Here is a 20,986-nt window from a genome sequence, read left to right on the forward strand (position 1 = left end):
TTTGATCCATGTTTATTCAGAGTCCACTGGGCTCAGGCACTTGTGCTAAGAAACTGTTCCCTGCAAAGGCTCAGCCCCAGAAAAAGCAAACATTCCCAAGTCTGGGCTTTGCCCTGGCCCTGGCCCCTTCTCCCTTTGACCTTGTAAAAGGTCATCTAGCCTGGGTCCCATTCTACCTGAGTCTTAACCAAATAGATGCTTGGTAGTTATTTGTGGAGGGAAAAAAAACAAACATGAGTGAATTATTATTATTTTTTTTTAGTACTGAGATTTGAACCCAGGGCTTCCACATTGAGCTACCTCCATAGCCCTATTTTATTTTTTTTAATTTTGAGATGAGGTCTCACTAAGTTGACCAGGTTGGGCTTGAATTTGTGATCCTCCTACCTCAGCCTCCCTGAGTGGAGGGATTATACATGTGTGCCACCACACCCAGCTCAATTTTCCAATTTTTAATTCATTAATTCCACTAAAAGATCAGTATATCCAATTTGCAGTGCCCTTTTGAGGATCTGAAGATGAATTACACCCAATCTTTGCCCTACTAGAAATTCACAGTGGCACCTGGAGATTAGTCTGCCCATGGATCTATAAAACAGCCAATATTTAGCAGTCTGGATTCCTTGGCATGCCTGGCTTCAGGGAGGGGTCCTGGGGACAGAAGGCAGATGTGTGGGAAAACCCAGGAAGCTGAGGGAAGCCAGCCTCTCTGCAAAGCAGGGCCCTCGAGCTTCAGTGTCCTCCTCGAGCCTGGAAGCAAAAGCTTCCAAGGCCAGCAGCAGGAGGGCAGAGGAGAATGGCAGCTCATGGCACGGAGTCTGGCTTTGAAAAGACAGGGTGCTTGTCCTCTGGCTGCTGGCAGTGGCCACTGTGGGGTCTCAAGCACCCAAGGAGGAAGGCAAGGGCAGCCTCTCTCCACCCTGGGCAAGCTGGGCAAGGCTGCCCACGGCAGGCACTGGTCCCAACCTAAGTAGCTGCCCCGGTGCCTCTGCCCAGGACCATGAGCAAGGCCTTGGGCAGGGAGGGGCACACCTACCCCTGCGGCTCCCAACATGCCCCACAATGGCTCAGCTACCCGGTTAGGCTGGGACCTCCCACTCGAACCCCACGGCCTGTGAGCCAGGGATCTTTGACTCCCTGACTTTGTCCTTCATGGCTTTGTCCAATGTATGCACAGGAGGGCTCCATGTGACACATCCACGTGGGTCACCTGGGATCCTGCAGTGTCCCTTCCTCCCTCTGGGGCCTGTGCCCAATGACCGACAGCAAATGTGGGTGTGCCACAAATAGTTTGATGCTGCTTGGGCCACATTTCCTGCTTTTCTAGAAAGTGTCACCAGGGTTACTCAGAGGGACAACTGAGTGGCACTGTGACCTGTGCCTGGGGTCCTGGGTGACGGGCCTTCCTCACTGTCCCTCTTGGTCCCCTCCATGCCACGCTGTCCACCCTCTTTCTGGGCAGCTTTGCAGTCTGATCCCTGCTTCTGTGCCCCCGGGGGTCCCTGGCCAAAGGCCACACCGGGGAGCCTGGCACATGAGGAGGAGGCTCCCTGCAGCCAGCTCCACGGCAGACACCCAAGCTGGACCCTGAGAAGAGGGGAGCAGAGAAGAGGAAATGGTGCTGGGTGACACGCACAGACAAACTGTGCATCCAGTGCAACCGACGGCCCCCATCACTGCCCTCTTTCCCTGGGTGACCCTGTCCCTAACACCCTGACCTTCTTTCCCTGTTTCTTACCTCACTCCCCCTTCCCTGGCTCCCATGCCTTTTACTGGCACTGTCTTAGGGTCAAGTAAGTGATGTGACAGGGCCACAAAGACTTTGCACTGGGACCGGCAATGGGGCTGGAGAAAGTTCAGGAGCAGAACGTTTGGAGTGGGCCCATCTTGATTCAAGAACTGGCTCTGTCACTGGCTGGCCCTGTCTCCTTGAGCCTTAGTTTCCTCATCTGTGTTATGAGATTAATAGTCTTCCTAAGCTTGTGAGGTACAAAGCAGACCAGGCTCCTTACTCGTTCATTTAGGACAAGGCCTCCTGGTCACTGGCCCAGGCTGAGGCCATGGTGGAGAACTCAAGGCCCCCTCACACGTGCACTACCTGCCTAAGTGGCTCACAACCTAGAGAGGGACCAACCCTCTCCCTCACAGCACCCCTTCCAATGACAGGTGAAGGCCTAAGGCCTGGTCGCCCACAGAGTCCACTCAACACAACCAAGTATTTCTTTACATGATGGGGCTTTTACTTCAATTTGAAGCAGATGGTTGAGCACAGATGTGAACAGCTTTGGCCTTTTTAGCACAAGGAAAAAGCAGGCCTTGGCTTTAAATGCACCCCCTACCCCACATCCTGGCCCACTCCCCTGGTCCCTTCCTCCCTCTACCCTCCTGCCCACCTGTGAGAGACCACTGCCCTCCCACAGGGTGCCATCTTGCTTTCCCAGCCTGAAGGGCACCACTGGCTGGGGGAGCGAAGACCTGGGGCAAGTCCCTGGGTGGAGGGTAGGGTAATATTTTTTCTTCCCCATCCCACTACCTTCTCAGGCTACCCAGGCCCTCTGAAGGACCCTGGGCCCAGGGCACATTGAGAATCTGGGTCCAAGGCCTGGGCAGCTGGCAGAAGAGAAAGAAGGGCACAGGGATCTCTTGCCATCCTCTCAGGCACCCCCGAAGATGGAACTTGCACCCAGCCCAGTCAGGGCCCAGTGTAGACAGAGCAACAGTGCAGAGGGCCACATGTTTCCCATGGTCACCAGATGTCCATGCCTTCCGTGAGTTCCTGGTAGAAATGCTGATTTATCTTTGGCTTGAGATAAGACTCGGGCAACAAGAAGAACAGAGTCACGGAGCCAAGGTGTGGCTTTTCCCTGATGGGTTTCATCCCCCATCTTGTTCAGAGTCTCTGTGGAATCTTTGGCAATGGATTTCTGCAGCCTTGGGTCCTGACCAAGAGGAAGGCTGAGCTCTCCCTCCTGACCAGGCAGCAGACAAAGTGCAAACTGACCACGGCGGCTGGGGGAGGACAGGAGGTGACAGGGAGGCTGCCTGCTCCTGCCCCGGGTGACTTGAGCAGCTGTGGTGGGTGGAGGGCTGGCAGCATCTTGGAGAAGACAGAGGCTGAGGCTGGCCCGCTCCCCTCATCCTTGGCCTGGCTGGAGAGAGGCTGCGGCAGCATCCTCAGTCTGGCCCACGGCCACTCACTCCTGAAAGAAAAGACCAGCCATGAGAAGCAGCCCCTGCTCACCAAGGCCAGCCGCTGGCATCCACAAAGCTTCCTCCCACTTAATCCGCACAGCTGCCCTGTAAGGGACTCCACACCTGGGTGGCCTGGCAGGGGACAGCACCTTGAAGGACTGGCTGCTTCCATGGGGTCCCTTCCTCCCCACCTCTACCCTTTAGAGCCCCTGCTGCTTTGTTGGTTTGGGTAGAAGAAGCCAGAGTCCCAGATGTTCAGGGACACCATGGTTCCCAGGGCCATATCCTGGGGCTGGTGGAGCTCTCTGCTAGCCCCCACTGCAATGGCTGCCCATGGCACCCACACTGTCTCCCACACTGTTTAGAAAGAGCACTGTACCAGGAGTCACAAGGCCCACTCTTGCCAGGTATGGCAGCACGTGCTTATAATCTCAGCACTTGAGAGGCTGAGGCAGGAGGATTGCTGTGAGTTTGAGGCCAGCCTGGGCTACATAGTGAGACCCTATCTGATCAACAAAATAAATGAGCCCATTCTGGTTGATACCATCACCTGCCAGCTGGGTGACCTGACACAAGTCACTTAACTTCTTTGGGCCTCAGTCTTCTCATCTATAAAATGGTATTGCCAAAACAGATCAATACTTTTCACTTTCTTTTCAGCGGTACAAATGGAGTCCAGCCCGTGGACCCCAAAGAAGATAAGCATGACTATGTCTACTTGGAGTGTCAGGACCTAGGGGGACACAGGCAGAGGGGGATCCAGAGTCCTATTCTGTTCCCTCTGCCAAGGAGCCTGGGACACCCTGAGAATCCAGGGAGCTCATGTGTGTTCTACCCCAAACCGCTAGGTTAGACTGGCTTCACTCTGTGGAATCTTCGACCTGTTGAATCTTCCCTCTGGCAGCTGAACTCAGTGCTGCTCTCAAGAGAGCTGACCAGAGAGTGTCTCTCAATTCTTTTTGTTTGTTTTGTTTTTATATGGGGTCTCACTTTGTAGTTCAGACTGGCCTTGACCTCATTATGTAGCCCAGGATGGCCTCCAACTCTCAGAAATCCTCCTGCCTAAGCCTCCCAAACCCAGAGATTAAAGGAGGCCGCTGGCATCTCTCAATTCTTTCAACAACCTGGAACAAACAGCTAAATTCTCGGTGTCAAAGCAGAACATCTGTTGGCCCCTTCACATGCCAGGGAGCTTTTTCACATCGCACTGGGATGAGCAATCTCGGCTCTGAGAAGGAAGCGAGAGCAGTTGGCAGCCCCAGGATTTGAATCCAGATCGGCAGTGTTTATTCTACCACACTGAGGCAGCCCTAGCTGAGTCGTGGCCTGGAGAGCCTCAAGGGAGCCAAACCACGAGGCTGGAGGGCTGTTAACCACAGCCCTAGTGAGCTCCGGCTGCAGGAGAGGCTGGGGCCCGGCTGGAAGTGGGGACCCAGGGGGGTGAGGGAGTCATGCCAGGGGCAGGCAGAGCTCTCCAGCCAACAGTGGCTACACAGGAAAGAAAGGAAAAGTGAGAGGCGGGTGGGATCTTGATGTGGTAACTCCCAGGCTTCCATCTCCCAGCCCGCTGTGCAGGGCTGGCCCCAGCAGGAATCTGCTTTCTGTTACCGAGTCTGAGGAGGAGGATTAAGAAGTGGAAAGGAAACCCGTGGGGATGGTACTGGGTCTGTGGTCCACTGGTGATTTACAGCCCACGTCGTCCCGTCGCTGGCTGCCTGGGCAGCCTGCTGTACTCTGGGCCCGGAGCCACCCTCCCGGCCAGGGAGCCTGAGCCCAGCTGAAAGCCCTCTGTTGGCTCTCAGACCCTCTGAAGCCACTGCTGCCACCTAAGAGTCAGCAGACAGGCTCCTCTCGCTGAGGCAGGACCTTCAATTCCTGACACCTGCCCCCCTTCCCTGGATGTCCACACTGGATCCCATTCCCACCACCTTCCCAGCCCAGGAATCCAGCACAAGCATTGTTTATTCGAGGAAGCCTTCTACCAACAGAGGCATGAAGAACCCTGCAAACAGGACCTTCTCTGCTATTAACTGGCTGTGTGGCCTTGTGTAACTCCCCTTCCCTCTCTGTGCATTAATTCCCTCACTTGTAGAGTCGGGGGGTGACTCGGTGAGTGAGCATTCCCCAAGAGTGTTCTGCAGCACCCTAGCCAGCCAAGGTCTCCTGTGAGTTTGGGCAACACCTCAGACCTCAGCCCCATCTTGGAAAGTCATTATGTAGAACAGTGTGTTAAAGGCTCTGCAAAGTCCTGCAGTAAAGAAATTCATGTGGCTCTATATATCCAGTGTTTTCCCAACATCTTTGATAAGTCCTTGCCACTGCACTGTGAGTAGAAACTCACTCCAGCCCTGCCCTCTAGGAGCCCACCAGTAACAGCCTGGCTACTTGAAGGGCTCTGCTCTTTCCTCCTACTGCTAGGCCCTGACTGAGCATCTGTAAGCAGCCTCCACCAGCCAGCGGAGGAAGCCCACTGGTCCAGCCTCCTCCTTTGACCACTCGGCTGTGGCTGACCACCCGCCAGTGCCACCCTATTGTATGGGGCTGTGCTATGTGGGATGGGGTGTGTGGCTGCAAATATGGGGGAGAGCAAGCATCCCCATGGTGACAACTGCACCACAGATCGCCTCTCATGGAACCACTGGCAATGTCCTATCATTGCCGGGGGTGGCATAGCTGAAGAGAGTTCAAGTCCCCTCCAGATCTGGCCTCAGGTGAGTACTTAGCCAAGCCTCTGGGGATGACTTACTCCTTGGCTCATGGTCCCTAGGACACCTCCAGCACAGCCTCACTTTGGAGGGTCCCTTTAGGCCTTCTTTTTTTTCCCCCTGTACCGGGAATTGAATTCAGGTCCTTGCATTTGCCAGGCAGGTGCAGTGCCACTGAGCTATATCCTGGCCCTTGGAAGGTCCCTTTAAACAGCAAGTTCTGCTGCTGAGATAAACCTGAGACAACTAAATGAGACCTCGGAGCGGCTCTGACACACTGGGTCCCCGAGAGGCAATTCGTCAGTGTGGCAAAGCAGATGGATCTGTCACCATCAGGAGCCACTCTCTCATTTGTTCATTGTCTGGAATCAGAATGCCAGGTCCTCAGGGGCAGTTGGTCCGTTAGCCGCCAGAACCCTCAGCACCCAGCACAGTTCCTGACTCATACCTGCACCCCCAAAAATATTACTTGTTGAACAAGAGAACAACTCTTTCCAATAACAGGCATTTAATTGACTGTAGCCTTGATATACCAAGGAAATCTTCCTGTTATGAATGAAACACTGAACATTTTTGTAAATATATCTGTCCCTAGGCTGGGGATTTAGCTCAGTGGTGCCATGCCTGCCATGCAAGCGCAAGGTCCTGAGTTCAATCTCAGGTACCAGAAAAAAAGAAAAAAACATATATATGTGTGTGTGTGTGTATTTATATATCTGTCCCTTGGGGGAGTTTGGGGTAACTGTTGTGACGGTGGAACAATCTTAATCACTTTGCAGTTTCTTTCTAATCATCTCTGCAAGCTGTTTGTCTCTGGGCTTAAGTGCATTGTTTTCCTCTCTTAATCACTTCTGTGTCCTTCAAGGTAATTCTATCACTATGGAGACATTTAAAAAAACATTTTGCCAGACATAGTGGCACATGCCTGTAATCCCAGCACATGGGAGGCTGAGGCAGGAGGATCACTGTGAGTTCGAGGCCAGCCTGCACTATAAAAAGTGAGACCCTGCCCCCAAAAAACAAAAACAAACAAAACAAAAAACCTATTTTACCTAAGTTATTTTACCTTTTAAATTTATTGTCAGTCTACAATGTCCCCTTCACCTATTCAACTATTTTTTTTACTATTTTCAAATTATACACTATATTTAAGCAACTTGGATACACCTTTTATATGCCGGGGGAAAAAATCCAATGGCCTTGAAATTCTGAGAGGTTTTTTTTTTTTAAAACTGATCTGTCCTAAAAAGAGCAGTCAGATTTCATGTTGTTTTAAAACTAAAATATGACAGAAAAGTGAGGAAGAAATGGGAGAAGTACCTACAAGAACCACATTATTAGGCATTATTTTCTTTCCACTTCCAAGTATACCAACAGGTAGGATAGAAAAGGGGGTTCATGTTTGGCTCTGAATCTTGGCTTCAAGTCAGCTTAGGCCCCTGACCACACTGGTTAACCTTTCCAACCAAGCCTCAATTTCCTCATCTTTAAAATGGGCACAGCAACAATATGCACTTTCTAGGTCAGTTGCAAAAAATCAAACAAGACAACCCAGCCACACCCCTGGCAAGGCCTGGCTCATGTTCCCGCAGAGATGAGCTAAAAATATAAAGTGACATCAGAGGCTAAAAAGTCTCAAAACAAGTAACCACCAATAGTCACTTTGAACCAACTGTCATCTTGACCGATTTGCTTTCAATTCTTTTTTTAAAAATAAACACAATTTTTAAAATTACATAGTGTCCATCAGCTGAGGAATGGATAAATGAAATGTGGTGTAGTCACACAATGGAGTTTTACTTGGTCGTGAAAAGGAATGGAGTATGGATACACACTACAGCATGAGTGACCCTTATAAGCAGTGTGCCACGAGAAAGCAGCCAGTGACAACAAACCACACAGTCCACGTGACATATCCAGGACTGGGAACTCTACAGGGACAGCCAGATCAGTGGGGCCTAAGGCTGGAGGATAGGAATGATAGCTAAGGCACACCCAGATCCTAAGGCAGTGTAGGCTCTAACTGAGGGAAAATGGTCTAAAACTGGCTATGGTGGTAGCTGCACCTGTCTGTGAATACACTAAAAACCATGTCTTAACAAAGCTGTCAAGATGGTTTAATTATACGCTGGTATCTTAATTATGGAAAATACAGAAGTATGAACAGAAAAAAAAATTATCCCACTCCCGTCTCTCCACCAGGAGAAGACCCCAGTAACATGTGGGTGATGGTCGAGGCATAGTCTCTTCCTGTGCTTCACCTCTGCAAGCGGCATTTCACAACAGCAGATTGTGTCATGCACACTGACTGCGCCCTCCGCTGCCTCCGTTTCCTTAAATGCTCCAGCCCATTCCCCTCTGTGCCCCACAGGCTGTCTTCACTCTGAAAGCCTGCTTGGCGGCTTATTCCAGGCACAGGCAGCGACCGGGGCTTCTGCCTCTCCACTCCCCGGGGCACTGGAGCAGGTATGGACCCGCCGGTCCCCAGGGCCCCCACCCTCCTGGCCTGGACGCCATGGGTGACAGGCAGAGAATTTACAGGCAGCTGGAGTTGGCTGCTGTTTGCCAAGGGCGGGACATGGTGTGAATCAAGGATCACACTGTGTCTGGGCTGGGAGGGTCCTCAGAGATCCTAAGAGTTTCAATGTCATGGCCAGGGCCTTCAGGAGCCAAGAGAGTCTGTCTGCCCGGGGGGGAAATTCATTTATTCAACTGTGATTTATTGAGTTCCTGCTAGGAGGCAGCTGGGCACAAGCACCAGATCGAGGCCCTGCCCAAGGGCAGTTCAGCCTCTAATCCCAGGGAAAAGCCGGGAACCACTGTGGATGGCCAGGATGGCGACTACCCTGTCCCCCTTGTTCCTCAAGGCTGCTCCCCAGAGAGGGGGACACTGCCAGAGCACCAGCGCCATAGCAGAAGAGTGATCAGTGCTCAGCACTTCTGTCTTCTAAGGGCGGCCACCTGCCCAGCACCTCGCCCTTCACACCCCAGGAGGTGCTTGTCACAGTGTTGACTCTTCAGAAGGGGAAACCGAGGGCTGAGCAGTTTGCTCATTGGCGCAGGCCTGGGGCAAGGATGCAATAGAACAAGGTGACCCCTTAGCCTCTGGGGACCTGTTTCTTCATGGGGAACAGGTCCTAACAGACCCCAAGCCCTCAGCCTAGCTGTACCCTCCTCAGTTCTAAGAAAATCCTGGCCTTAGGCTCCTGGAGCCTAAGAGGTAGTGGCAGGCAGTGGGGGCCCTGGCACCCCCAGAGCCAGGAGCACAGCCTGCAGGGAGCCTGCAGGCCCATGGGGGCTGCCACCTGTGCTGATGCCTTCCTGGGCTACAGGCCACGAGATCTCTGGCTCCCCATTGGTTTCTCCCTCTGTGCTGCTGCCTGTGTGACCCTGGGCCAAGTCCTTCTTGGCCTATTTCTTTGTTTGTCCCCCCTGCCCCATCAGTCTTTCTATCTCTCCTACTCTGGAGCCAGGTCCCTCCATCTGTTTGCCATCCGGTGTGGCTGCCGAGCCCCCCCCCCTCAGCTGCATGATGCTCTTCTTGACTCCTGAGACCCTCACCCAGAATGGGGGGCAGCACCCAGGCTGGAGGGGAGCAGAGCTGGTTGGACAGGAGAGACCCCGACTCCTGGCCTTCTAAGACTCCCCCACTCACGTACACATATCACCAACCTAGGGTGTCAACAGGGCACCCAGACAAGCAGTGCATGCCAGTACCCCCCAGCAACCCTTCACAGAGACCCCTGTCTATCCGCAGAAGTCTCCCGAGGGAGCCCACTGTGGGGACTGCAGTCCCAGGGGAGATGCCAATGAGGTGACAGGGAGAGTCACGAGCCCCTCTAGGCTGCCGAATAATCAAGTGACTTCAGCTAGAACAGTGTGAGTGCCAGGTAAGTGCAGTTTTAAGACAAGAAAACACCTCCTAGACTCATCCATCACCCCTAAACCCCTCATCTCACTAGACCCCAGGCCGCGGTGGGATCCCGGGCTCCAATCACCCTGTCCCACTCATGAAGCCACAAAAGTAGCTTCCAGCTACATGAAGAAGGCCCAGACAGATAAACGGTTCTTTCACACACACACACACACACACACACACACACACACACGCACATGTAGCACACTCCTGGAAGGCAATATGGCATAGTGATTAAATGCGCCAACTATGGCATCAAACCATCTCCCTTTGAACCATGATTTCCCCATTCTACCAGTTGTGTGACCTCGAGCAAGTTACTTCTCTGTGCCTCAGTTTATCTATGGAATAAGCTTGTCCAGGAGATTAAAGAACACAACAGCTGCAGAGCCATGCACTTGGCTTTTGGAAGCTGGATTTCCAAGCACATACACACATGTGCCTGTCCCCAACCCCTTTGCACGTCCAGCAGGAACTGCGACTCCAGGTCACATTGCCAGGACCCCCTCGGTAGGAGCCAGAGGAGTGGCCCATTCCAGTGTGTGGGAGACACTGAAGTTTCCATCCCTCCCTCCCTTGGGTATGGAGTACCAATCGGTGAGACTGCGCCCAGCTCTGGGGATCCTGAAGGGGACACGACAGATGAGAAGGCAGCACTGCCAGCTGCCATCTCCTGGGAGAATGCACCCGGACCAAAGCAAACTTCCCAAGGAGGAAGCCCATGGCTTCTGTGCTGGAACAGCCAGACGGGCCTTTCCCAATCAGCACAGTGCACTTCCCTGCATTCTCAGGCAGCTGTTACTGGACATACTTCAGCTTCCTCTTGACCACTCAAAGTCAAGCCCATAAACATCAGGACTCTGAGGTCCCTGAGGCTTGTGGCAGCTTTGCCCAGACACTAAACAGTCCCTGCCTCTCCTGAGCTGCTGGCTTTGCTTTTTATTGCATTTCTCATTGCCCCCTGTGTCAAAGCCACCCGCTGTGACTGGGGTGCTGTCCCTGCACCTGCTCCTGAGTGGGCCTCACTCCAGTAGGCTATCTCAGCTCTGCTGCTCTGATTCCAGACACCTGAGAGTCAAGTGTGTCAGACCAGCGTGCACAGTAGCATGGCAAGCTCTATGTCCCCGGGGTCCTCCTCTGGATCCCTACGCATGGTCTTGTGGCCATTTAGCCTGAGCCTCAAAGGGTGGGGCCGTTGGCTTTGTTCTTCAAAGTGACCCCAGCACCTAAAACAGTGCCCAGCACATGGAGAACCCTCAAAGGATGTATTCTTAATTAGACACAGGCCCTGCGGGTTTACTTCATCAGTTTCTACTCATGTGCTTGCAAAGAAGGGGGACAAGTGAACATTCACTGTGTGTGTATGTGGAGGAGGCAGGAGGCCATGCTCTGCAGATAACCGAGCTGGTGCCCCTCTGACTCCTGTGTGTGCAGTGCTGGGACTTGGTGGGCAGAAGCGAAGCAGGAAGCACTGCTGTGTGAAGGGGACCTCTGCAGGGTCCTGTCTGAGTTCCAGGTGGGCCCCTGGCAGCACACTCCCTGAGGCTGTTCCCATGAGTCCAGCTGCCCTGCTCTGTCCTCCCTGTCACTCTGGAGACATCTCAGGGCTCCTGAGCCCCAAGGGCAAGGGCTGAAACCCTGGAAGACCACTGGCTGCCTTCTCATCTTCCAGGAAGCCTGTGGACATGGCAGCATACCTTTGTGTGGGGCACACACGGCACACAAGAACAAGGTCAGCAGCCAGCCCAATCTATGGTATCAATTCTCTAACTCACCAGGCAGGGAGGGGACACCTTCGTCCCTCTGCCCGCTTCCTCATGGACCGCTCAGGTCCTGCGGGAACCTGACCTCAGGCCTCCCAGCTGACAAAACCCATCTATAGCCATGGTCCTCAAGCCCCTCATCACAGCACATCTGCACCTCAGGAGGAAAACAGAGCTGGCCAAGGCAGAGCTGCCTCCCAGGCCCTGCCCCCCAGGTAGCCCCTGCAGCTCACAGCCTCACCATCAGGGAGGAGGACAGAGGGCTGCAATGTGACGGGTAGATGAGCCCGATAGGCCCCACCCAGCCCTGGCCAGCTGTGTGACCCTGGGTGACTTCACCTCGTGCCCACAGGAAATACTGGGGACCCCAGGAAGTTGTTGTAGGATTCAAGAAAACAGCGCTATAAAGCAGTGTGCAGAGCTACAAGGTCACCAGTGACCTGGCCACCTGGGTTCTATGAACCTCAAGGTCATTGAGTGAAGACGAGGTCAGTGGTACCCACCTGGTGGGAACACAGTGAGGACTGAGTGAGCTCGTGGAAATGGGTTCTAACACCATGGTGAGGGCCGGGGATTTAGCTCAGTGGTTCCGGCACCTGCCTTGCAAGCGCAAGGTCCCAAGTTTGATCCCTGGTACCAAAAAAAACCAAAAACCTAACACCATGGTGAAGGTTATGACACTGGGTAACCCCTGGGAAGGAAATCACCTGTCACAAACCAGGGTCGGCCCTCCAGGGATGAGCTCCATGGCTATCTACTCTATGACCCTCTCAGGTGACACACCCTGATGTTTTTCTCAGGTTCAAGAGGAGCATCCCCTATTCAGGAAAGGTAGGGATATCTAAGTAAGACCAACTACCCCAGTAAGAATGCTCTTCCTGGAGTGGCTCCTCTCCTGATTTTGGATGCAGCATAAGGATGAATGGTGCTGTGGCAGCCATTGTGAAGTCATGAGGCAGACAGCAAAAGAAGCCTGGTGCCTTGGAGCCCAAGGAGCAGCTGCCTCCCTTCAAACTTTGAACTATGAGAAGAGGGGCTTCTGTAAGTTTCAGCTGCTGCTTGAGCGGCTTCTGTTATCTGAAATGTAAAGCCTTTCTTGTTAATTCAAGGGAGCAAGGGTATGAGCCAGGGGAATCTGGGGACATCTTTCTGGCTGTGTCCTGAAGCCCCTAGTTAATGACACCTATAGTCCTTGCCTTCAGCATAGCTGGGCAGCCCTAGCTAGGTGGCTGTGATAGGAGGGGTTGCATCCTTACTCTGGGGCTAGCTGTCCTGTGCTAGGATATGGGACACAAACTTGCAGGGGCTCATGATCTCACCAGAGGGACAGGCACCAACCCACAGCATGAGCAGGGTGGAATGGGTGTAATTTCCCATCATGCACTGCCATGTAACATGCCATCAAGAAATCTCATACAGTGTGATGTCACGAGAAGAAATGAACACTCATGTGTCATGAGGCCGACATCAGGAGGTAGAGCCTTTAGCATCATACTTCGTGGGACATCTCAAGACACTCTCCTGGCCTGCACTGCACACATCCCAGTGCTAAAGGCAGGCAGTGGCAGGTGGTGGCTGGGCCTTGGTGCTGGAGGAGGAAGCTGTGGGAGGAGACAGGGAGGACTTCCAGGATGACAGGAAGGGGCAGACGGGCAGAGGGCACTTCAGGCAGGGGCTGGCATGAGCACATGGGCCTAAAATAGTCCCATCGGGCAAGGATCTTGGCGCACCCTCAGTCTATACTGGGACAGAGGGAGGGACCGGTTGGTGACAGGTCACCCGGGGCATGGTCAGGTGTCCCATGGAGTCAGGCCCCATCCCCTGGCTGTGGGAAGCCCCTGAAGGGTTCCAGGGTGGAGTGCAGAGCAGTCAGACCTGCTTTCAGCACAGCTGCTGGGAGGGATGCTGGGGATCTGACAGAGCCAGGAGCAGCTGGACAGCTGGGCCAGGCCCCAGGTGGCTGTGAGTTCTGGGCAGACAGCAGCAAGGTCTTAAAAGGAGGGAGTGGTTCCCTGCTTAGTGTTCTAGAAACATTTCTACCTGGAGCTCAAGGAAGGCAGGGTTGTAGCTTTGGGGATTGCTGGAGAAGACAGAAAGGGACAATTGAGGACAGGAGGGCCACAGAGCCTGTGGACCCCTCTGCCCTAGGCCTGGCGCTGTCGAGGTACAGCAGGGCTCCAGGCTCCTGCCCTCTGGGAACCTTGGGGCCCAGGGCAGTGGCCACTCCTCCTTCCCCTGGGGCTCCTCACCTTTGGCCCCATGAAGGCCAACTCCTCAGGCAGGAGACATGGAAGAGGGCAGAGGTCACAAAACAATCTCATGTCTTTGAGCCCTTGATCCCTGGCAACCAGGCAAACAGTCCCCATGAGGCAGAAATGCTTGAGCAAGGCCACCCAGCTGCACAGACCCTGGGGACACCGCTGAGCCAGGACCTGGAGTCATGACCTAGATACTGCCCACAGAAGCCTGAGGGAAGGAGGATCCCACAGCCCAGGCTGAACCCTTCAGGCAGCGAGGTTAAAATTGATGGCTCTGAAATTGTGATAAACATAAATAAGCAGTCCAACCAGAGCCACTGTCTCCCAAGCAGGAACTGGGAGGGACACAGACTGGAGGGCAGGAGGAATGAAGTGGGGGACCTGAGGAATGCCAAAGCCCTCCAAAGCCCCAGGACTGGAAAAAGCCAACCACCCACAGCAACCCCATCCCCTGCATCCCGTCACGGTGAGGAAAAGCAGTAGGGAAGCAGCCAGTGGCAAAGAGATACAGGGAACTGAGCAAACAAGAGAAGTCCCTGTCCCCTGTGCCTGTTGTGTCCCCACCGCACCCCAACACCGGGAGTATCCCTTCCCTGCCTCCAGAGCAGAACAGGGTGGCAGCCAGGACCTGCCCTTCTTGCCTTTCGTCCCCAGGGCCGGCCTCCCAGCTGCCAGCCCTGTCCCAGGACCCCATGGCCCGGACAGGCCACAGGGTGACAGCTCCCAGGAGGTGCCGGCTCCCAGGAGGTGCCCAGATACTAGGCAGACTTGTCCCAGAAGCCTCTGGCGGCAGTGGCAGCAGCCGGTTCTTTAAAAAGGCTGCATGTCATGCCGCAATCAGCTGCAGGCCCAGGCACTGGGTGTTTATGGGTGTGACGGTTCCAAAGCCCCTCTGGGTGCTCTCTGATGAGCCGATGGGGGTCTCTGCTGTCCACCCTCCCTCCACAGGGACAGCAGTTCATGTGCAAGCTCGGGGTTAATCAGGGCGACGGGTGGGACGACTCTACTGCCACGCTGTTTGGTTAGAACCTCAGCCTTGGTGAGAGGGGGCCCTGGCCACCCCAAGTCCTCCTAGGCACCTTCTTGCCCTCCTGTCTCCTGCAGTCCAAGCTGGAGGAAAACAGTCACTTCCAACCATACCTAGTGTTAACAGCTTGGAGGGGAAAAAAATTCGGCAGCATTCCAGAGGGAGAGCTAATTAGGTGGCTTCGGGCACCCCAGAGGGGGAAGAAGTCACACCTGGTGCAAAAAGAGGAAGAAACATTAAAGGCAAACAAGGGGGAAAAAATAAAAACCAGAGATAAAAAGTCAAGAGAAAACAGCGGCGCCTGAGAAACAAGAATTCCAGCCGCCAACTTTTACTGCGTCCAGTCCTGTTATTCATAAGCGAGTTTCCTCCCTCACAAAGAACCTTTTGCATGGTTTTCCCTGCTGCCTCCAAGCCAGCTGCTCTCACTGTTGTATCCTGAGTGATGATGAGGCTCTGAAAGGGCTTTTTGGGAACAGATGGCTAGGGGAGAGCTGGGGAATGTGCCAGCGAGGGCCGGGCAGGCTGCCAAGGCCTGCGGTGACGGAGCGCTTGGGCTTCCAGCTCGCGTGCTTTCCCTGCCCTCTGCCCTCCGTGGCGCCAGCAGGCCTTCCCAGCAAGCGCTCAGAACATCTGGAGTCTGGGGCTGCCAGGAGGGGGGGCCGGCGGCAGGCGGGGACCCGCTGTTCCCGCGGAGCTCCCAGGGCCGCGCCAGAAGGCCCGCCTCAGCAGAGCAGCTAATCAAAACCACAGCGCCTGCCCGAATGGGAACCAGGCGCACTCCCAGCTGCAGCCCGGGGCCGCCAAGCGGCTTAACCCGGTGTCAGGCCTCACCGAGGTGCAGCCCTGGGGGGTGCTTAGGGCTGATGACACCCTGCCCTGACCCATCCTACCCTCACCGCCACCAGTGCCACTACCAGTGGGCTATTGGGCTCCCCGAGGCTAAATGCAGCCTCCTCAGGCTGCAGCCTAGCTGCTTACATAAGAGCTGTTGCTGCGGGAGGACAGAGGACAGGGGACAAGGGATGGGCATGTGCTGGCACCTCCAGGGTGGGCACAGGCCACCGTGCTGGGCAGCAGGCAGGATTTGGCAGCAGACAGGGCTCAGGAGCCAGACAGTGCAGAGTTTGAGAACAGAGACAAACAGGTTCAAACTGAGCTCTGCCGTTTCCTAGCTAGGCAGTGGTGGGCCAGCACTGCCCCCCAGGCCTCAGTTCCCCTTCCATGCAGTGGGGACTGGGGTCCTAACTGTTGGGCAGTACATGGGGTGGAGATAACATGTGTGGGGTGGGGCGCCAGGGCACTCAGCACACAGCAGAGCATTTGTGGGCCGCATCTGCCTGACTCTGTGCCCTTTGGAATCAGGGATTTCGGGATTGGCTGCTTGCTGACTCCACTCTAAGGGTGCAGGGCCAGAGACAGCAAAGTCCCCCACTGGGAGCTCTTGGTCCTCATTTGCCCTTTGCTGGTCAGTCATTCATGTACCCCAGGGAACTGCCCTTTCCTGAGATGTTCCTTCCTGGGGTTCCACATAAACTTTTAGCTACAAATTCATGAGATTTCCTTTCTGGTACTTGCTGAGAAAATGGCAACCCTTTCTCTTCTGGGATGTTTTTTAATGCTTTTGGCAATGGGTCAATGCAGGTATGTGTGCTCTCACTTTACAGATGCAATGACTGGGGAATCAGAGAAGTTTAGTCACATACCCAGGGTCACACAGCAAGAAGTATCAGCGCCAGGACTCAAATGCAGGCCTCTGACCCCAAAGCTCTACATCTCGTCTACTTCTTGTTTTTGCTGCAGACCTCCTTAGCATAAGTCCACGTGTCTTAAGTGACACATGGAAAATGAAAAGAACTGTAGGGCTCTCTAGAGTTAACCCTCACCCCACAGACAACCCTCTTTCAGGGTCCTTGACCAAAGCCACTGAGCCCCTGCAGGGGCTTCCAGGCTCCTTGAACCCTGACTCAAAGAGGAGTTGTGGAGGCTCTGTGTCCCCAAGGGTGGTCAGGGGCAGCAGAGGGGGCTTCCCTGTCTGAGCATGAGCAGTTGGGTCTTTCTCACTGTGTCCCAGACCCTGAGTTTTCATTTGTACCCAGCAGGGTGGGAAAAGGGTTAAGATCGAATCTAGGGGGAACAGGGGTAGCAGCACCTCACACAGCGCAGACCACCCAGGGACCAGAGAGGGCACATTCAGCTCACCTGTGAGGCTCCCCAGCTAATGATCCCCCAGCCAGGCCCTGCTAGACTTATGGCCTAACGTGTCAAATGTGAGAGGACGAACAGCAGCTGAGAACACTCCGAGTTAGAACAAACAGCTGGCGACAAACGTCTGTGTAATTGGAATGCCAGAAAAAATAAACTGCATCCATTTTTATGACTAGAAGGGAATTTGATGGTGGTTTCCCACCCACCCCTCCTTTTCCCAGCATAGACAACTACAAGGGCTTTGAGAGCAAATGGTATTTAACTCAATCATTTGGCCCAGAAGATTGGAAATGCAAACCACTTCCCTCCCGCCCACCCTGCTTCCACGTGGGAGGCAGGGCAGCGAAGTGGCAGGAGCTGGGCACCTGGCTGGCTAAGTGACCTTGGGCAAGTTTCTCAGGCTCTCAGCCTTGGTGTCATCGTCTGTGCACAGGGAGGGTTGGTGGGAGGGGCCAAACGGTGACACACAGGAAATGCCTAGCCTGGGCCTGGTGTGTGATCCGGACTCTGGAAAATCAGGTGCCTTCAGAACTCTCAGTGGTCTCTACGAATGGCCTTCACATCCATGTGAAATGAGCTCGGAGGAGAGAAGGGACACAGCACAGGAGGGGCCAAGGGGAGACCTCTCACCTTCCAGAGGCCCAGGCCCCAGCAGTGGCAACTGTGTGCATGAGAGGTGGGGACAAAGCCAGGATGGTGCCCCTTGGTGAATGCCACATGGCCAAGGCTCTGCCTCAAACAGCAGTGGCTCTGGGGACGAGAGAGGGGTAGGTACTCCTGAGTGCTGCCCAGGCTCAGCTGTCCACACAGCAAGAGGCCCCTCGGGCACTGTCGGCCCACACCAATCCCTACCCACCCAGAACTTAGGTTCAGCACCTAAGCCTGTCCCAGCCCTGAAGCAACAGGAGCCTGAACACTACAGTCTTGCAGAGGGTCAGGCAGCCTTGTACCTGCCATCCCCTCAAAAAGTGTTCCCTCTCCAGAAAGCAGCAGGGAAGACGGAAGACACAGATGTCACTGAGCTGCACCTGCTCAACACCATCTTGCTGGCCCGGGGTTCAGCCCTCACCTCAGTACATTACTATTTGTCCTGTCCTCAACCCTGGAACCTGCGAGCAACTCAAGGGCAGGGACTTCATGGCCATTCATAGGCAAGGCTCTAAGGACAGCACCAATTTTAGTAGTAGCTGTTGTTACTCAATGGCTAAAAACTGCTGCGAGGGGGTCCCCCTAGACTGGGGACACTGGTCCTCTCCTATGCCACAGGTCTGCCAGGGCTCTTCTAGCCCAGGTGTGGAAGTACAGGTTTGCCCCTCCTCCTCCTCTTTCCCCCAACTCCTTCTCCTTTTCTTTCTCTTCCTCTTCCCTTCCCACCTCCCTCATCCTTAGAGCTCCCAGGAGCTGCTGCTTTAAAACAGGAGCAGCGGAAACATGGCCCAGCGCCAGGTGCTTAACTGCTTTATCTCTGGAGCCTTCCACTCCTCCTGTCTCTCTGCCCTCTGTGGGTGACCTGGGACATGGGCCTCTCTACCATGTCGGGGCTTCCAAACTCTGTCCTGTGAGCCCAGAAAGGGAGGCTTTCCTGCTCAAGGGTGTGGGTCTCCCCTTCACCAGAAAGGCTGAGATGGGCAGAAGGGTGCAGCTGGGGCCTGGGGAGGGAACCAAGTCACGCACGCTCAGTCCTGTTCTTAACTCAGATCTGGAGGCCAGCCCCTCAGACAATGAGCTCAGCTTCTCCAGGAGGGGTCCTGAAGGAGGGTGGCCCAGCCTCTCTAAGGCAGCAGTCCTTCGTGGGACACTCAATCTGCCATCGGTCATACTGGAGACCACAAGCTCCACAGAGGCCAGAGCAGACATCTGTCCACAGCCTGACAGCCCCAACCTTTGCCCCAGCCTTCTGGAGCTCTGCCTGGTGGCCTGTCCCTGTCGCCAGGCTACTCCTTTGATTAAGCCCTCGGGCCCCAGTTAAATGCAGCTGAGCCATAGGGGGGCGCTATGGTTTGAATGAGCTCCCAGTTTGTGGGTTGGAAACGTAATCCCCCAGTAAACATGTGCATGGTGTCTGGAGGTTAGTAGGATTAGTGAGATCATCAGGCCAGTCTCCACGCAGGTGGGACGGGCTTTGTAAAAGGAAGAGACCTGGGCTGGCACATTTGGTGTCCCAATGTCACTCAGAGCCAAGCTGGGCCCAAGCACCCTGTGTCCCAGGGCCTTATCAAAGGTGATGCTGAGGGCAGGGGCAGGTGACAGTGCCGAGAGCCTGTGCTCCTCCAGAGGCAGCAAAGGCAGAGCAGTCCCTGGAGGGAACTCAGGGGCTCAGCCTCTCCCAGCTGCCCATGCCCCAGGTGAGCCCTCGGCCACCTCCCCAGTCCTCCCACCCGCCTAGACCCTGGCAGATGCCCAGCTTCCTGGTGGAGGAGCAGGACTTCTTCAGTTGGACTCTCCTTTTCCTTATTCTCCTTTTCCTCACCTGGCCACTCTTGGTTCCAAATAGTGTGGTCTAGGCCAAAGGGTGTGTAGTTGCTTCTGGGTGGCAGGGACTACGGGGTAAACTCCTTTGTACCCACACTGCATTGGGCACAAATAGGGTACTTTATATCTGTCCCAGAAGGGAGGGAAAGGAGGGAAGAAGAGAGGGAGCCGAAGGGAGAAAGGGGCGGGGGGGGGGGAACAAAGGAAGAAAAAGAGGGAGGGGAAGGCAAAGGAAGAATTGTGTGCTGAGACCTTTAACCCCTCATCTCTTGCTGGACCCTGCCTGGGCCAGGCTGTGGGGTGGCAGAGCTGAGTCCCACAGGCAGACTGAGACCTGGGTCATCTCTCCCCATCACCACACAGTCAGGTGCCATTGACTGTCACAGGGAAATATATGTGGGCTCCTCAAACAGAATCTCGGTAAACAGAGGTGGGCCTCAGGGGTCCAGATGGGAGGCCATAAAGGGAGGCAGAAAGAGCCAGTGAGGTTCCAGCTGCAACTCAATGGCCAGGAGGTATCTAAAGAGGTGCTCCCCAGTGAGGCCATGGCTATTCGCAAGCCCTAGGAAGAAGGGAAGGGCAAGTGCCCCAGCCCCAGCAGGCAGGGAACCTCTTCCTGGGGGCTCTTGGCTGCTCAGCCCCAAAGTCCAGCAGAGGCAACACCCAGGCAGAACATCTGACGCTCCTGCCACTGCTGCCTGGCTTCACGTTGGTGCCACAAGTCTCAGGGAAAGGTCGAGGGGGACAGACAAGGGAGGGAGAGAGGGAGAATGACAAACAGCAATTAAGAATTCAGGAACCCAGAAGGTGGGTAATAGGGGCCTGAAAGGGGCGCCTGAGAGCCCAAGGGTTCCAGGGGATGTCAGAGACTGTGATGGGAAGGAATCTGACTGCTCGGAAGGAATGGTTGTCCACATAGAACTCCCCAAATGGGCAGGGGACCTGGGGGGTTTGAATTACAAACACTGGTCCCTGAGGAGACAGCCAGGGTCATCGGGGTATCCTGAGCTTTTTCACAGGGAAAATGTGTCACTGTGGATATGATTTAAGTCTATGAGAACAAGGGGGTCCTTAGGGCAAAGACAGGGGGACCCCACTTCCCAGTCCCTGCTCGGTGACCTCCAGACAGGCCAGGAGATAGGAAAGACCCCCAGACTCAGTTCATCTCCAGTCCCCAAACCAGGTGTGGTGGGCAGGGATGGGGTAGGAAGAAGAGGGCCAGGGGGCACTCGAGGGGAAGAGACACATTTCCGCCTAGATTCCCATCTCCACCCCAAAGGCCCCGGGAAGGCAGTTTGAGTTTAGGATGCAAGCATCTGGGGTCACTACCCTCTGAGCAGGAGGCAGCAGGAGGCAAGGGCACCCTGGGTGCCCCCTTGCTGCCAGACACCTGCCCACCGGTGCTCTCAGGAGGTCCTTAACCACAACCTGCCGCCTCCTCTCCC

General features: G+C 54.8%; 1 protein-coding gene across 1 annotated transcript in view; it reads right to left on the reverse strand.

Annotated features, from left to right (window-relative positions):
- Nucleotides 1-437: 437 nt before the first annotated feature.
- Nucleotides 438-20,986, reverse strand: part of Atoh8 (atonal bHLH transcription factor 8) — a 31,609-nt gene continuing 11,060 nt past the window's right edge. The window contains exon 3 of the mRNA XM_004844594.4: nt 438-3,200. Within this exon, the coding sequence (XP_004844651.2) occupies nt 3,195-3,200 (6 nt within the window). The 3' untranslated portion in view covers nt 438-3,194. The remainder of the gene's footprint in view (nt 3,201-20,986) is intronic.

The sequence above is a fragment of the Heterocephalus glaber genome, unplaced genomic scaffold, assembly GCF_053883595.1.
Source record: "Heterocephalus glaber isolate CG9 unplaced genomic scaffold, H.glaber_assembly_v1.0 deba00000470, whole genome shotgun sequence".
In the NCBI taxonomy this organism is placed as follows: domain Eukaryota; kingdom Metazoa; phylum Chordata; class Mammalia; order Rodentia; family Bathyergidae; genus Heterocephalus; species Heterocephalus glaber.